This window comes from Schistocerca americana, chromosome 1 (genome assembly GCF_021461395.2).
Source record: "Schistocerca americana isolate TAMUIC-IGC-003095 chromosome 1, iqSchAmer2.1, whole genome shotgun sequence".
Lineage (NCBI taxonomy): Eukaryota > Metazoa > Arthropoda > Insecta > Orthoptera > Acrididae > Schistocerca > Schistocerca americana.
The window spans coordinates 1,080,241,114-1,080,259,677 of NC_060119.1; the positions used below are offsets into that span (position 1 = coordinate 1,080,241,114).

The window sequence follows — 18,564 nt, forward strand, 5'->3', positions numbered from 1 at the left end:
TATTCGTCTGTGTCCTCGGTGGCTCAGATGGATAGAGTGTCTGCCATGTAAGCAGGAGATCCTGGGTTCGAGCCCCAGTCGGGGCGCACATTTTCAGCTGTCCCCATCAAGGTATATCAACAACACCTGTCGGCAGCTGAGGGTTTTGACTAATTATAATATAATCATTTGTGATGTAAACCACTGCTTCTCAGTATATTTATTCCTTCATGAAATTTGTTGCAAGTAATATATCTCTATTTCCAACAAATAGATCAATACATAGTCTAAAATGACTTACCTTGGTCCAAAAAGTGATCCAGTATTCAGGAACACATATTTTCAACAAATTGTCAGCAACCATTAACAACTTGGCTTTAGATAAAGCATGGTTTAAACAGAGTTTGTAAGACTTTTTGATAGGCAACTCCTTCTGCTCTATAGAAGAATATCTTAACAGGGGCTGTTTGGCCAGATTAAGTAAAAATGTCTGTTACATTTCAGTTTTAGCAGCACTTAGTCACTACAGTTAAGATTATGTATTTTGTGCAATCATAGTCATTATGTGGAAACAGAGTGATTTATCTGATGTCCAAAATGTCATGATCATTTTCTTTTGAGCCAAGGGTGGCAGCATTTTCAAAATGTATAAGTCTGTAAACTTTTCATGTGCCGCTATGATTAAAGAATACTGTGTATAGCAAATTGGCACTATCCAAAACCAGTGAGGCAGCTGTGGTGCACCATGGGACATAGATAACAGGGCTGAATGATGGCTGTGGAGATGAGTATGAGCAAATAGACAAATAACTGTTAAGGAAACGACCACCCAGATTAACCCAGGGGCCACCTACATTGTCTTCTCAATGACTGTTCAGTGCACATTTCTGCGTATGGACCTCCACAGCAGGCACTTGGTTGATGCACCCAAGCTGAATGCTGTTCACTGGTGACAAAGGCTGGCACTTGCATGCCAGTACTGCAGTTGGATGTATGCTGAGTGGTGTTGAGTGACCTTCTCAAATGACTCACATTTTGTGCACAAAATGTCTGAAAGCAAACACCCGGCAACAGTTGTCAGAAGGGCTCAGGCTGGAGGAGGCAGTGTTATGTCCCAGGGGATATTTTTTGGCATTCCCTGAGTGATCTCATCACAATGAATCAACAAAAGTACACATCTATCCTTGGGGATCATGTCCACCCCTACTTATGGCTTGTTTTTCTTGACATGTTGGCATCTACCAGCAGGACAGTGCAACATGTCACACAGCTTGCAGTGTACATGCATGTTTCAAAGAGCACCAGGATGTGGCTAGCATTCTACCCTGGCCGCTAAACCGCCCTGGCCTAAACCCAATCAAGAATCTGTGGGACCACCTCAATCGGGCTGTTTACACCGTGGCACTGGAGTCAGCATGGCTCCACATCCCTGTCGGTAACTTCCAGAACCTCATTGACTCTCTTCCTAGATGTCTCACACTGGTTGGTGCTCCACGAGGTGGTTATTCAAGCTTTTGACAGGTGGTCACATACGTGGGTATTAGGGGAAACGAACTGGCAGATGTGGCTGCCAAAGACGCATGTTCCCTCCCTCACGTTGTTGAATGTGCCGTCCCCCTCCATGCTGTTACCTCCCTTTTGCGTTTTCGTGTTATGCGTCAATGGGAAGAGGAATGACTGACAGTCGGTGAAAATAAGCTGCATCTGGTCAAGGCCACCACGCGGCCATGGCGCACGTCCTACCAGTCATGCAGGCGGGATGAGGTTGTCCTCACTTGCCTCCGCATCGGGCACAGTCCCTTAACGCATGGTTTTTTACTCTGGCGGGAGGAGGATTTGCCCTCTATTTTGCAAGATGACGCAATGATTGTAGTTAAGGTCTTACGGTTTTGTGTCCTGTCCAATTTGTTGCCTCGGATTTTAGGGAGAGGGTTTTAATGTGCTGCTGGGTGACTGGCTCACCCAGGTTTTAGGTAAGAGGTCCGCCAGTCACAATTACCTACTTGTTTCACTTCGATTTCTGTTCTCTTTTCCTTGTGTTTCCTTTCCTTTTTTAGTGCGTTTCTTCTCTTCTCCTCTTGTTTTGCCTCTGTATGTGAGGATTTGGAACTGCATCAGGTCTGTGTCTTTTAGCCGTCTCCTTGTTCGCTGTCCGTCTTCCTCGCTTCACCGCATGTGTTCCTGTTTCTATGCATTTGGGCACTGACAACCATGCTGTTTAGTACCCGAAAACCTCAAACCACACACACACACACACACACACACACACACACACACACACACACACACACACTAGTATGACTGGACAATGTATAATCAGCAATAAAAATCTTTCCTCATGCTAAATGTGAGTTGAATGAGGCCCATTCAGATCATTTTGAATAATCTCTAAGGTTTCTTTTTCTAAGCTTCTATTGCTTTCAAAACGTAAATTGCACATTTTATTTTCAAACAAACTTTACACTTCATAAAATCTGATTTTAAATTTGTTGACAATCCATCTGGTAACTGATGTTTACATAATGTATCCAGATCGTTAAAATTTACATGTCCCAGAGTACAATGCCATTTCTCCTTTATTGATATACTATCCTTATTACTCATATTATTTACATTAATAACTTTCTTATAAATTGTACTTGTAATTTTGTACAGCCTATTTCCTTAGAAAGTGATCACAAGTAAGTTATTGTCTTTATCAAAAACTTTTGAGGAATTGTCTGCAGGCAAAATTTTATTTATTTTTTTTGTCACTTTAGTATTGGTAATCAAAATTCTACCCATGTCTTTATGTAAAATACATTTTTTTATTTGAATTGGAATCATGTCATCATAAGAAAATAATTAATCATATTTCCAACTTTTGCAGCTTGTCAAACTTCACCATCCACAGTTTTTACATGCATTTGGTCTTGTAAATATATGCACTCAGAAAAATAACTATCATTATTGACAACATGATCTATACAACCACTGAGTAATAACCAGTTAATCTGTACATTGTTATCTGACTCAACATTATTACATGCTATCGTAGGTTGTACCTCCATTACAAAGCTGATCATGGCATATCAGTTCTGTTGATATCTTCTGCATCCTGGATGATGACCACCTCTTCAATCTACTCACCTTTAACATGTGACCAGTTGTTACTGCTGCTATCCTGTCCATTTTGACTATGTTGTCAACTGTCATGACTGCCTCCTCGAAGATGTCCATGAATCTCTGCTTGTTCCTGACTGGTGACAGTCCCTCTGGAAATGTCCTTGTTTGTCAAATACATAATGCAACTGCTCCTGGTAGCTCATAGTGGTTTGGTTCACAGTGTAAAATGCATTTGATTATGCACCTTCACTTTCATCCTTGTTTTTTAAATCCATCATTTTAATTTTACTTTTAATGTATTCAACTGCCTGAGATTTTTCTTTCAAAATTTCAATTAAGTCCCTGCTATAGCACAAAGATTCCAGCAAGGATCTCAGTGTATAGTTTTCTATCACTTAAGTGTCTGCTAATTTAGTTTCTTCACTGAAACTTCCTGGCAGATTAAAACTGTATGCTGGACCGACACTCAAACTCAGGACCTTTGCCCTTTGTGGGCAAGTGTTCTGTCAAACCAGCCAGTCAAGCATGACTCACAAGCTATCTTCACAGCTTGACTTCCACAAGTTCCTCATCTCCTACCATCAAAATTCACGGAAGTTCTCAAGAGTTCGCAGGAGAACTTCTGTGAAATTTGGAAGGTAGGGGACAAGATACTGGTCGAAGTCACTATAGTCTCTAAACTTCAGTTTATTCAACTAGTTTCTGCAAATAAATTGCAGTGCTGTCAGTTCTCTGGAGTATAATTCATCAAACCTTTTCATTATCTCAAAAGCAGTTTCCTAATCACTCACAAATTCTGGTTGCTTGTTTGAAATTGATGCATATATGTAGCTCAGTGCAGTTAAATTTCTTTTTCCCAAGTACCATATTGCTCATACTCATGTTTGCTCTTGAAGTGACTGCGGAGGATTTCTTTGTTTTCAGATACATTTCCATTCACTGCTTCCAGTTCTCAAAGTCTTCTCCAGAAAACACTGGTATCTCAATATCAACCATGTCCTATTCATTAAGCACTTTTTGAATAACAGTGTTCTTTTTAGTTCATAATGGATCACTACTTTACCAAATAACAATCTTCCTTTTACTTAACAGCTGTGAACTGCCTCCAAGTTAAGAATATTTATTAACAGAAAGCTAAAGACATTTTACCTCTCTGTTTACACATTGAGCACAGTCACAGTACAGAACTGATTGACTACAATATGTACATATACACTCACTGTTGAGAGCCCTCTCAACACTATCGATACTATCACTGTAAATGTGCCACATTTCAAAAATTATATCAAGGTACTCAAAACAGTTTCTTCATGATTAACAAGGGCTAAGACCTGTAGTGGTCCTGACAGCTTTCTTTTGCTATTTAAATACTGGTTGTAAGCCTGCATAATTACCCTGTAGTAATATTCCATAGTTCAAGTGGGAGTGGAAGTAAGTGAAATAATCATATAGTAGGAGGTATTTACCAGCACAGCTGCTCAGCTTGTGGAGCAGGTAGATTCCATATGCTAGTATGCTATATAATCTTTTGTATGGTTATTTGTGCTGAGCTTTTGGTCCATTTAAAATGCTAATAGTTTTTGTTCAGTCCAAATGCTTCTAGTCATGATAGTGAACCAGTCATTGTCTACAGTTTCCTTGTCCTTTTTCTGTATTATGTTTTTCTGTAACAGGACTGAAGTACCTACCCAAGATACTTCCAACCCCTCCTGAAGTCGTGTTCCATTGACCACCCAACCTCCACATACCCTAGTCCATCCCTATTTCACTCCCAATCCCAACCGATTGCCACAAAGAGCATATCCCTGTGGAAGACCCAGGTGTAAAACCTGGCCAGTTTACCCATCCCACAATTCCTACTCCAGTCCTGTCACAGGTTTATCCTATGCCATCAGGGGTCTGGCCACCTGTGAAAGCAGCCATGTCATTTACCAGCTTTGCTGCAATCATTGCACAGCTTTTTATATTGGTGTGACTACTAACCAGCTGTCCTCCACGATGAGTGGCCACCACCAAACTGTGGCCAAGAGCAACATAGACCACTGCATGGCACAACACACAGCTGAACATAACACACTTGATTTCAATGGCTGCTTCACTACTCGAGCCATCTGTATCCTTTCCTCCACCAACAGTTTTTCTGAACTTTACAGATGGGAGTTATCTGTACAACACATTCTCCACTCCTGTAATTATCCCACCCTCTACCTACAGTAAGATACTTCCCCAGACTCCACACCCTACACCCAAAAGTTTCCACCCCCTCTGTCTTATCATCTCCTACCCATTCTCATCTCCCACCCTGTTTATTTGCAGCCCTCGGCCAATGCATTCATCTGTCTCTCCCCGCTCCTCTCCTTTCTTGCTCCTTTTTTCCCCATGTCCCTGCCCCTCAACCTCCTGATGCTGTGCCTGTTGGCAGTGTAGTCCCTGCACACTCCACCAGATGGTGCTTGTCTCTCTCCCCACCCATACACTACTCTTCCTTCCCCTTCCCTGCCCCTTCCATATTGCTGCTTGCATCTCACGTGACAGTTGCATTTCGGCTTGAGATGCTGGAGTTGGCAGTCATGTGAGTGTGAGGTGTGCTTGCTTGTGTATGTGAATGTATGTGTCTCTCTTTTATTGGTGAATGTTGTGGCCAATTGTGACTGCCTGAAACTTGACATGTCTTTCTTACATTACATAGCAATTGGTCTTTTCCTATAGTGTTAAATGTTAGCCTTTCTCAGGCCTAGGCATCTGAAGATGATAGTGGACATGTGTGTGCAAGTTAGAGTTTGTCGTTTGTGTGTGTGTGTGTGTGTGTGTGTGTGTGTGTGTGTGTGTGTGTGTGTGTTTTCTACATCTGAAGAAGAACCCTGTCTGGTAACTTAGTTTACTTTTAAATGTACTATTAAATGTTCTGTCTGCCACTCAATCCCTCCTCTATGTGGTGAGTGGAAATCTATCCTGTTTCATGTTGCTGTTAACCTTTGCTTTTGTATAAATAAAAGGCTTTTTTTCTGAAAAATCAACATTTGACACCCCTCTTCATCTCCTTTAAGTCACCCTGTATTTCCACAATCCCGTCATAGTTTTTTATACCTATTGCTAAAATTTTAAGTGTTTATCAGCTCTTATACATCAGTCCTAAATATTACAGATGCTACACATGAAAAATACTTTGTGGCTCCCATTTCTTTAGCTGTCAACACTTTATGAGTGAGGAGAAACTTACCTTCTGAACTCACTGTGTAACTTATCTTGAAGGTATGTGTCTTCTTTTCCAATCAATCTCAAAAAGTGGCAACAACAAAGTAAGTGATACCAATCCATTAACACTATCCAATGACTTTTATCATGGCAGTTAGATGCTAATAAAGTTGATGGCAAGTAACTACAGAATAGCAGCAAGTAAGGGGGCCTTTCCAATGTGAATGAAATATTACGGGCATAAGAAAAACAAAGAAAGTCATAAACATCTATTAATACATTTCCTAGTGCAGTAAATGCCAATCCAAAGGAAGTCAAATTGAAAAATGCAGTTGCTGCATTCAAGTAGTTGCCATGTAGGAATTTTTGCTTAAGAAGAATTCTTACTACAAGAATATGACATACAACATGCTTAAAATGAATTATTTTTGTGCGTGATACAAAACTGATGTAAGAAGGCAACACTCAGTAAGACAAATATGCCTACTGAAAGTGAAAGAATTTGATCCATATTTGTTTTATAAAATGTGGAACGTTGTGTTTAACTGCAGACATATATCAACTTCTAATTGATTTCAAATTGCCTCTTATGTTGATATTTTTTATCTGTCATTATTGTTGTTGCTGTTGTAAATAGTTATCCATCTTGTTGATGTTGGTGTTGGCTGCTATCTGTTGTGTACACCCAAAACATCATCTTTTAGAAATGACAGTCATAAAACCTATGAATACAATGAACTGGACATGATGCCTAATATTGAGTAATTTAGAATAGGCAGATTTATTCACCATATTCAAACAAGTTAAGTAATAATACATCTCAATGAGATACTAGAGATATTCAGATTTGTGATTAAATGAACTTATGACAACAGACAAATGTGAGTGCAACACCTACAAAAAGCTTTTATTTTTTCATTTTTGCTACTCTGTTACAGAGCATCTGGCAGTGTATACTTTTGCTAGCTGGAGTCATCACACAGGGACAGGGAGCTAACATTCTGTCAGTGATGACAGTTCCAAGCAAGAGTCACATGGTCTTTCTATCACCATTGCTCCATGAACTAGCTCAAAGAGGGCATAATTTGACTGTGATTAGTCCATTCCCACAGTCTCCACCTGTGAAGAATGTAAGAGATATTAAATTAAACTACAGAATGGATAGCTTTCGTAAGTAAAGCAGTGTTGATATAAAAAATAATTTAAGTAGAATAATGCTCATATCTGATGTACAGCATTACCTATTAACTGCCTCATTTTATTATTTACAGATAAAGAGAGAAACATGTCACTTTTTGAACTAGGTGAAGTGAACCCACTTATTTTTGTTTTCCGCAGTAGCATACTTGGAATTGAAATGTGTAAGGCTGCTATCAGTACACCAGAAGTACAAGAACTAATAACATCTAGTGACCAGAAGTTTGATCTCCTTATAGCTGGTGTTTACACTGACTGTTTTCTTGGACTGGCACATAAGCATAATGCCAGTATTATATATCAAATTCCAAATACTCTCACATTTATATTGGGTGATCCAGTTGGCAACCCTGGTGCATATTCCTACATTCCTGACATAATGCTTAATATTCCTGTGAATATGAATTTTTTACAACGGATGTTAAACAGTGTGTGTGGACTCCTTGTTGAATTAGTGTGGTTCTTCTGTTATATTCCACGCCAACAAGAAATAATGATGACATACTCTAGAAATATTGACAATTTTCCATCTATTGATAAGTTGTGGAAAAGCACTTCACTGTTTCTCATTAACAACCATGAAAGCATAGGCCTTCCCAGGCCTCTAACACCAAATACAATTCAGATTGGAGGAATGCATATTAAACCTTCAAAAGATCTTCCAAAGGTGAGTATAAGATCAATATCCAGATAAGCAGTCTTGCATATTGCATTTGATAGAATTAATTTTGCAATATTTGTATGTTTGGTGAAAATAAAAGTAGATATTTGGTAAACATATCATGCCAAAACTAAAACATTATTTCATAGATTGTATGATATATTCACAGTTGTTGAAATTAGGAATAAATTTGCTTCTGACTGCAGAAATGGTCTTCAGTTTCTTTTATTATGTCATGGGCAATTTCAGGGTTACGAATCCTTTCCAGAGATGTATCTGGAATATATACATCTAATCAATATGAGATATATATTTATTTTCCTCAGTAGCGTCCTTGGAATTGCAATGTGTAAGACTGCTGTCAGTACATCAGAAGTACAAGAACTAATAGCATCTAGTGACTGGAAGTTTGATCTCCTTATAGCTGACATTTACACTGATTGTTTTCTTGGACTGGCACATAAGCATAGTGCCAGTGTTATATATCAGTTTCCAAATACTCTCACATTATAAAATGCTGTGTGGCTAGGGCCTCCCGTAGGGTAGGCCATTCGCCTGGTGCAAGTCCTTTGAGTTGACGCCACTTCGGCGACTTGCGTGTCAAACTCACACATTTATATTGGGTGACCCAGTTGGCAACCTTGGTGCTTATTCCTACGTTCCTGACATAATGCTCAATATTCCTGTGAATATGAATTTTGCTGTCATCACTATCCAACTGTAGTGTGCACTGTAAAACCTGCGTCAACAGCACCATTTGGGAAGTTACTCCTCACTAGTCAGCAAAGCTGTTTATGTCTATACATACCAGGTGCAGCTGAGGATGCGACTGGTAGCCCCAAATACAATCTTCACTACAAAAAGAAATTGAAAATCATGCTTGCAATCAGAGAAAAATTTATCCCTAATCTCTAATTATTGTATGACTGTGTTCCCATACACCATCACAATGAAAAGTTTCAATATATCACAGTTGCATAATTTCAATTTAATCACCAATATTCCATTTTATTTCTTTTGTGATACTGCACACATTAGAAGACACTGTACACATTAAAGTAACTTTACTTCGCTAAATAGTGGAACATCAAAAAAATTGACATATATTTACCCACAGTTACTCAGAACTGAACAGACAAATTCATTATAAAGCTGCATGACAAGTAGTAGTATATTGTAAACAGCCTTTATTGATACAGCTGTAGGTAACTCTGACTCATTCTACATTCTTGAAAGTTCTTCTTCTTGAAAAATCTGCAGAATATGAAGAATTAATGGTTGTAGACTCAACAACACAAATAGTAAAAGTGGCTGAAATTTGAGTTTCCCTCCATGTTACTCAGGAGCCAGTCACACCAACAGACTGTACGGTATTGCTCATAAAAGGAAAGGACACTTGTAGTTGTGAGTGTAACTGGGAGATTTATGCATTATTGACACTCAGTGCAAAGTGTGACCCTCTAGAAAAATGCAAGAAAATCTGTTCAGATAAGGAGCAAGCAAGCAAAGGGCACAGAGTGGTGCATGCAAATGAGAAAGCTAAACTGGTGAACTTCGGTGTGACAATACAATGGCCATCTTTTAGGATGAACAAATGGGAATGACATGAGACCAGCTAGCCAGGCCATTCACTTTTAAACTGACACAATTTATTATTTATTTAGTTTTTATTCTGCCCACATCTCTTTAAGCAGCTATCTTTTTTATTTAGTGGTTTTATCATCTGTTCATTTTGTTTCCTTATTTTAATGTGTTGATTAATCGATTAGATTTGTTATATTATGCTTCTCTGTGCACCTTTCACGTTCATAATACTTTCTCTCCATTTCCATATTTAAATATTGTCAGTTAAGTGCGAATGTCTGGACTAGTTAGTCTCATGTCATTCAGTGCAGATCACTCCATGCACTACACTCACTTGTGGTAGTTGCCTCCTCTGTACCCAGCAAAGTGGCACTCAGGGTTGCAGCACATGACTGACGTATATGTTCTGGCTCCTACCTTACACCAAGCCTCTTCATCTGGCTGTTTCTTTGTGTTATTATTAGCTGTCACCACAGTATTTTATTATTTCTTATTTCTTTATTCTTTATTTCTTATTTCTTTTAACGTTTCACCATATCTAGCCCAACAACTGCTAAGAATTGTGTATTGTATTGTATTAAATCAGGAACATAGAAACGATGGATAGGCTTCATCCCACTGTAGCCCTCAGTGGTTCACAACCCCACAACAGATCACAGCAGTCCACCCACACCACCACTGCCCCACAGCAAACCCAGGGTTATTGTGTGGTTTTGCCCCCAGTGGACACCCCCCCCCCCCTCACCCCCATGAGAACATCTCATACCAGATGAGTGTAACCCCAGATCCAGATGTTTGCATAGTAGAGTAAGGATGGTGTACACATACGTGGAAAGGGTGTTTGTGCAGCAATCGCTGACACAGTGTAACTGAGGCAGAATAAGGGGAACCAGCCCGCATTCGCCAAAGTAGATGGAAAACTGCATTAGAAACCATCCACAGGCTGGCCAGCACACCAGACCTTAACAGTAATCTGCTGGGAGGATTCATGCCAGGGACCAGCATGCCTTCCCACTCAGGACGCAGTGCGTTAGACCACACAGCTAGCCGGGCGGCCTAAAAATTGTGTATATGATGTCTGCATTAGTTTTAATTATTTCATTCATGCAGGAATATAGAAAAATTATTTTTAGCACATTACTCTCCTTTGTTTTCAGTGATTTGCACATGGTGATGGACATTGTTCACCCAAAACTGGTTGTGACATTAAAAATAAAAGCCTTACAACTAAAATGTTGATTTTCATGTCTATCACAATTCTATTTCATTTTCTGCTAGGGCACTGTTCCAGGGTCAGGAAAGTTTTCTCATATGGTCCACTTTATCTGCACCCATACTTTTTCAGTGGGTTTGATGTCTGGTACAGCAGGAAACCAGCTGAGAAAGGAAACCTCATTCTGTTCTTTCATGTGTATTGGGCAATGATCCTGCTGGAAGCAAATTGATCCCTTATGATATAATTGCCCCACCGATGGAATTGTAACATTATTCATAATATGAACATATTTTGGAAACTAAGGGCTACCAGCCTGAAACCTTTTGTAAGAGTTACTTTTGAGTGATCCCCAATCAGTGTATTAAAGTGCATCAAAGTGAGTGGATGCAGCATCCCCTTTGCAGAATTTACTAATGCTACAATCAGCCCCCCCCCCCCCCCCCGCCCCTCCCACACACCCGCTGTATACTGCAAATCGGCTAGAATCTAAGAAAATTTAAATTACATTTGCTGGACAGCTATTGAGCTAACTGCTGGCCATGGCATCTGTAGTTGCTGCTTGTGATTACATTGTGGCTGCTGGCTTATGGATGGAGATGGTAACTGCATGTGAGGTCAGCATGGACGTCTCTGGGTGTAATGAAGCTTGCAGTGTCTTCATGATGTCTTGTGGAAGTGAAGATAACACCCACACTGGCTTGACTCACTCAATAGTGACCTAGTCATCCAAAGCATCATGGATGAAATCATGGTGTTCAATGTGGCACAAAGCTGGGCAGGTAGGTGTTGGATCTAGGCAGTGTGATCTTGGAGCTGTTGCACCACCTGTGGCATTTCTGCTGTACATGGTAGTGGTACAGGTATGAGGTACTTTGCTGGAATGCATAATGTTTCATCATGGGCCACTTCTGTTAATGATGCTCTGATGACCTGTTTGTACACTGCATGGAGGTCAAAGAGGACTGTGGGAAGAGCATCTGTCCCTTTCTCATTGTGGCATATGAGAGATGTCTTCAGTTCTGATGCCATCCTTCCACCAACCCACTACTGGTAAGATGATACTTTGTCATATGATGACACTGAATGCTGCAAAAGTTGGACAGTTCTTAGACCAAAATGGATTTGAATTGATGGCCCTCATCTGCAGTCATGTGGAGAGAGCAATCAAAACATGCTATCCAGGTGGTGACAAAGTAGAAATGTCCATGATAGGTGTTGCTTCGCTCATCAAGCACATCTGTCCATCACTCTGAAAAGGCATCTCTAGCCACTCACAGGTGGAGGGGGGCCTACAGTAGGGTGTCCATTTCATTTTCATTGAAAAAGGGAACATTTAAAATAAATTAGAGAAAAACCTGGGATAACGAAGAAAAAAAATGGGACATAAATATTGTATAGACTAATTTAATACACATACAAGTTTACCTTTAAAACGTGCACTCAGATGACCCCAAATAACTTCTTACAATTATTCTGCCACACTATCATCATGCTTTTCACTTTTATGTACTTTATCAAGAAGTGCATATTCATTTGAAATTGTATCATAAAAGTCAGTACTCGATACACCATTAAAGTGTGTTTTGACAATGAGCAAGGCCCTCACTGTTTCAACTTTCATTCTGGTTTTTTCATCTGACCACAAAGAGTTCACTAACGAAAACACATGTTCCAGAGGAGCATTTGACCCAGGAATTACCAGACAAAACTCCACCAAATGAATCATGTTTTTCATGTTAATGTTTTTACTTTTGAAATTAGCAAATATTTTAGACCACGTTGCACTAACACTTTCTTTGTCTCCTTCTTCACTTTTTATGAAGTTCTGTGCACATGAAAATTCATCAAATAGTTCATCTTCATCAACAGGAAAATTTAGTACAATACTTTTAACAAAAACACAACAGTCCTGAATATCCTTTACTGTAGCTGCTCCTTTTCAGTATTAACCCAGTCAAATGCTTTAAAAGGCGTGAGAAATGGTACACACCATTCTTTAATATACTCAATGCAAGAGTCATAGAAGATGTCAGCATAAACATGAAATTGTTCTATGGTAATTTCACCCTCTTCTTCCAGCTTTCTTAGAGTCTCAGTACAAAGGATGTGGTAAATCTTTCAGATTTTCTACGTTGCAATTTGCCCAATTATTTGATTATTTCTTGATAAACTTCCATTATTGTGATTTCTTGTTTCTCAATACATTTAATTATTGTGGAGAAAGGTTTTAGCTGGCTAGCAAGAAAACGTAGAAGAACAATAGACACAAGGTTATCAAAGAATTGTTTAAGGATAACAGGACACTTATCAAGGGAAATGAAATATGATTTAAAAGCAGGAAATATCTCTACAATTCTTTCCGATGCTGGTAGCAGAGATAGCCACCTTGTCTTGCTGTGTCCAAGTACAGTTTTGTATACAGTTTCAGTAAACTTACAGAACTACTTCAGAGATTCAACCCTTACTGTATCTATGTGGAAATGCTGGTAGATTTTGTTTACAATTAATTGGCAGTTGATGGGTAGGCAATCTGAGCCAGTTTGTAAGGAATTGTGCACCACATGTGCGGGACAGCCAACACCTACTGTATTATTCACTGTGTTCTGTTGCAGTTTATAGAACAAATTGTTTTTTCCCTTTCCTCTGCTTGCCACCAAAATTGGTGTTAGTGTTGTCTGCAGAAACTACAATCACCTTTCCCTCAAGATCATATTTCTTTAAAACCACCAATTCTGAAGTAAATCTGAAGTTTCTCCAGCTAAATTAAGCAATTCGAGGACTTTCACCATGATGCCATTTTCAGGGTGAAAATACCTGATAAGGATAGGGACCAACTTCAAATCCAGATGATTCGATGTATCAATCGTTACAGAAATGAATCGAGCACTTTTCAGTTCATTTAAAACCTGCTGAGCTGCATACGGTGCAATAACATTTGAAATGATTGCATTATATTTTGTGTGTCCACATGTGAATTTAGGATTGAAAAGTTTTTTAACAACTGCTGTAGTACAGTCCATTGACTTAAAGCTATGGTTATGCATTGCACTGTGGTATGCAAAAGTAGCTTCTTGAGCTGCCAACTGCCTATCCATTTCTGCTACTGATTTTAAGTTTACATAGTAGTCACTCACGCATTTGTTTGCTCTTCTCGTTTGATCACTTATGCGATGTTTCTTAGTCTTAATGTGATTCACAGTGTCAGACCTTACACCATGATCAATAGCAAATTTTCATCTGCACAACGTACATTCTACAGTTTCTCCACTACCAGTGATAAAAGGAAACTTGCTTTTTATATTGCTGTTAAAATTACACTTTCGTTTTGGCATAATGAAACAGTGATTGCACAGTGCAAAACATTAACAGTGAGATGATAAAAACCAGAGAGCAAGTGTTAGTGGTGTAGAGTATCTCTGGGCCGAAAGGACGGATTCAGTGGATCGATTTAGAAGAGAAGAATCTTCGTTGTTATTGGTAACCTATAGTGCGTTTAAAATTACTTGCGATTGTTGACAGTTCAGTACATGTTTGGTGTATGCTGAAAGTCATCACACGCTTCCTAGCGTAAATAATTGAGCAGTTAATAGCAAGTCAAACAACCAGTAGCGTAAAATACTCTAGCCAAGTGGAATCATAAAAAAACGGGACATTTGAGCATCCCCAAAAAAACTTTCGGGACAGCGAGACATTTTGGTAAAAAACCGGACTGTCCCGGGAAAAATGGGACGAATGGACACCCTAGCCTACAGGACTGATGTGGACTTGGGCAAGTCTTATTGGAGAGCCTCGAAACTGCCTCATGTCAGTGTTTATGACTCATCCCGTTTTGCATAGCTAGCACTGAATACATGAATGTGACTATGTGAGGACATTTATTTTAAACCAATAACTTGAGTATCATGTTTACTCCTGGATGTGACAGGTTGTGAACACTGGCAAGAGTAGCTTTGTGGAGTTCTGGGGCAGTGTACAGGCTTGGCTTGTGTCAAGAGATGTTGCACCATAGTGTTAATTTTGTGCCTGGCACCAAGTTTGTGAAAGTCATGGTCCTGTGGAAGGGTAGGCAATAATTTCTTGTAGTTGTTGATCTGCAGTCTTCAGAAGGTAGCATGTTCTTAGCTGTCCATGCTATATATACGCCAAACCACAGATGTGTGAGAAGTAGTCAGCTGTAATATTTTCTGCTACTTTCACATGACACACCTCCATTGTAAACTGGCTAACAAATTCTGTATGTCTAACCACCTGGTGGAACACCTGTCACTAGTATTCTGGAAAGTGGAACTAACAGTTTTGTGGTCAGCTTAAACTGTCACAGTGCAAGTTTCAGATTGTTGGTGGAAATATTAAAGAACTTCTTACACTGCAAGTAGTTCTCTGCCATATGTGATCCACTGCTGTGAAGTGGTTGCAGTTTTTTTATTTAATGGTTGCCATTGGTGGTCAATCTGTTGGTGTAGGACTACATCTATTGCTGTTTGCCTGGCATCTGTGATTACTGCCAGCAGTGCAGATGGCACTGGGTGATTGAGGAGCACTGCAGCAGAAGACTGTAGAAAACTTTTCTGTCTCCAAGGTTGACTCAAGGGATCATCAACCTGTGGTATCATGTTCTGCAAGCATGTCTGTAAGGGACAGTTGCTGGGAAGTGGCAGCAAAAAAAGTTGATTATTCCCAGGAAACACTGTAATTATTGGCAGTCTGTTGGCTTCAGAAGGGTTTGTAGAGCTACTGATTTCTCTCATAATGGACGAATGTTATCTGCCAAAATGATTCATCCCAGTGAGGTCATTTCTGCTTTGCTGATGATGCATTTCTGCTCATTAAATACTATGTCATATTTGTCAACCACTAACATGCTTCTCACATTTGTCATTCATGTAGCCCGACATTTGGTGAGATTGCTAAAATGTCATTAAGGTATGTGATATGTTGCCATGTCTGTGGGACAGTTTTCAGATATAACAGCATAAATAGAATTCAGATGGGCCAAATGATATCTTCAGTGTGTCATTAAACTTCCACCTCCCTCCCATGTGTTTGGTTGCATGCTTCATGGCAGTATGTGATGCAGAAAACTTTTGTGTCAGCTAAAGCACCCACAAAATATTGAATGTTTGGCACAGAGTACCTGTTTGGTACAGTCCTGGCATTTAAAATGTGATAATCACCACAGGGGTGCAACAAGCTGTCTTTCTTGCAGATGAGTTGCAAAGGTGAAGACCACAATCTGTCAGAATGCTGGATTATCTCAGCTTGAAGCATTTCTTAAAATTTGGCCTTTGATTCTGGTAGGCACAGTGAGGCAAGTCAGCAGGCATGTTGTGCAACAGATTAGCCAGTTGTGGTGTTTGATGTCACTATGCTGTGATGCTATCCAAAAACTGGCCATAGACTTCTTCTGTAGATTTGCACAGGTGTTAGCATTGTCTGTTGTCTGTACCATGCTGCAGGCAGAGCTAGCCTGTCTAGGAGTTACTGTGCCTCTGATCACTTTGTTCTGTAGTCCTACTTTTGGCACCTAATACAAGCTTGGTGATGCCAGTAACTACAAATGTCCATATAGAGGGGCTGGTGAAGTCAAAGTCAATAATCAGTACGTAATGGCTTATTGTTTACTGCCTCCAGGTACAGATGTTCATCTTGTTTATTGTCAAATGTGCACTGAAGTGGGAAGATGCTGACCTTGGGGCCAGTGTCAGTCAAGGAGGCTATCTATCTGTCTCTCTGATACAACAATTGAAATGCTGTGGGGTGTGCAGGTGGCTGTAATGTTTGTGGAGATTGTGTAGATGTTTTACTGCTACTGTGGACATACTAACCATTGTGTAGCAGTTTGCTTACCGCTGCATGATGATGTTCCACCTGTTGTTTAACTTGCATTTGTCACTAGTGGCACATTTTGTTCAATTGCGATCTGTCGTGCCTAATCCAGATTGAGATTGTTGTTTGATTAGGTGCATGATTTTACGCATTTCCATGCTTGTTGACATCTGTGGTACCAGCAAACATTAGTAGAATTGCTCCCAGGTTGCTGGTAACATTGGCATTGCAGTTCTGTAACTGTTTGCTAGGTCCTCTCCAGTGCTACTGTTCTCAAACCTGTCTGATAAGCATTTCAGCTGTGGTGAATGAGCTCTATAGCTCTCCAGAAATGCTCAGCAGGTGGTGCAATGTGATGGTTGCAGTCCAATGTTGTCTCTTTGAGTGAGATCAGCATCCACTGGGCAGAGCTGAATGGCATGCCACCTGCCAATAAAGTCGTGGTCACTGTTTTTGGCATGTTCAGTGTTGCATATATTCTACCAGCTAGTCTTAGTAACTCGTTTATAAGTTGATATTCATGTGCCGCCAATGCTACTTGCACTGGTGATGGTAACTGTTGCCAAATTTGCAACAACAAATAGTCGAAAACTGTGATTGTGTTTATCATACCTTGTAGGTGCCACCAAAATTCTGAAGGGACTTTGTCACCCTTTGTTTCTTGATAAAGCACTTGTCTCAGCCTTTGACCTGGCAGTTTTGGGCAGCAAGCAATTACTTCTGCTTTTAAAATAAGGTAAGCTTGATGACTTGCTGGGTGCACAATAATATGAAACACCAAATGCTTCACCCACTTGACTAAATAGCTGATCACTAGTATAAATTATTCACATCTTTAACTTGTTGGTGTGTGAAAACATTTTCTATGATTGTAAACCAAATTTGTGGTTGATCAAGTATTTACAACAGGGACTGTAACTGCAAGTATGGCATAGAAGAACCTCTCAGCCGACAGGTGGCAGTTCATTGCTCCTGAGTAGCGATGCTACAGTGAAGAGTTTACCAGAACAATCAACATTTTCAAATTTGGCTTAACATCACTTTCTGGCATAGCAGGAAGATCAAATACATGGTAATGTGTAGTTGACATTATTGTTTCTGTTTGTTGAATGGATACAGGATTGTGTACTGTTTTTGTGTTGGTTCCCAGCACTTCACTGTGTTCACTTCTAGTGTTTCAGGAAAAGAGAGCTCCAAAACTTGAAGTGCATGGTGAATTTATTGAATCTTGGCCCTACATGGCTCTTATGCCAAAGACAGAAAAGGAAAAAAAATTGTTGCTTCCTAACATGGAACTGAACCTCCACCCTTTTACAGAGAATGCCAAATGTTGTCTGTTCCACTGTAGTGATGAGCAGAGACCAGAACTTTGGTAGAAACCCTTTTTTAAATGTGGTAAATCTACATTCAGTTTGAATGTGAATCTGTATTATTTACATTTTTATGATTGAAACACCAGCTGTAGGTTGCCTTTTTCTTTATTTAAATGCCTAACTGCTAATATAAAAGCCTTTTGTTGCCTCTTTGATTATTATTTATTCCTTTACTGGTTCAACTCATGTAAAGCTTTTTGTGGTGCCAGAATCTGTTTCTGGAAGCTATAGAATCCAACATTATGACAGTTTTCAGAGACGTATACAAATGAGTCATTGCCCAATGCATCAAGTTTATGAAACAGTTACTTAAGTGAATGATACAATGAAGTACCGGTAATGAAAATATTTAAAAATGGAGTAAAAAATAAAAGAATCAGTATTTCAGTCAACAAGTCAACTGATCCTATGGATCTTTTTGCTGCCGG

At 39.6% G+C, this 18,564-nt stretch overlaps 1 protein-coding gene and 1 non-coding gene across 3 annotated transcripts in view; both read left to right on the forward strand.

Moving 5' to 3' along the window:
* LOC124550083 (UDP-glycosyltransferase UGT5-like) overlaps positions 1-18,564 on the forward strand; it is a 90,928-nt gene that overhangs the window by 39,827 nt on the left and 32,537 nt on the right. Inside the window, exons 2-3 of one of the 2 annotated variants that reach the window (XM_047125285.1) lie at positions 7,218-7,449; positions 7,551-8,143. In XM_047125285.1, the coding sequence (XP_046981241.1) occupies positions 7,218-7,449; positions 7,551-8,143 (825 nt within the window). The remainder of the gene's footprint in view (positions 1-7,217; positions 7,450-7,550; positions 8,144-18,564) is intronic. The other variant, XM_047125286.1, reaches the window with a different exon arrangement.
* Trnat-ugu lies at positions 13-86 on the forward strand. The gene has a single exon. It is a non-coding gene; the product is annotated as a tRNA-Thr (tRNA).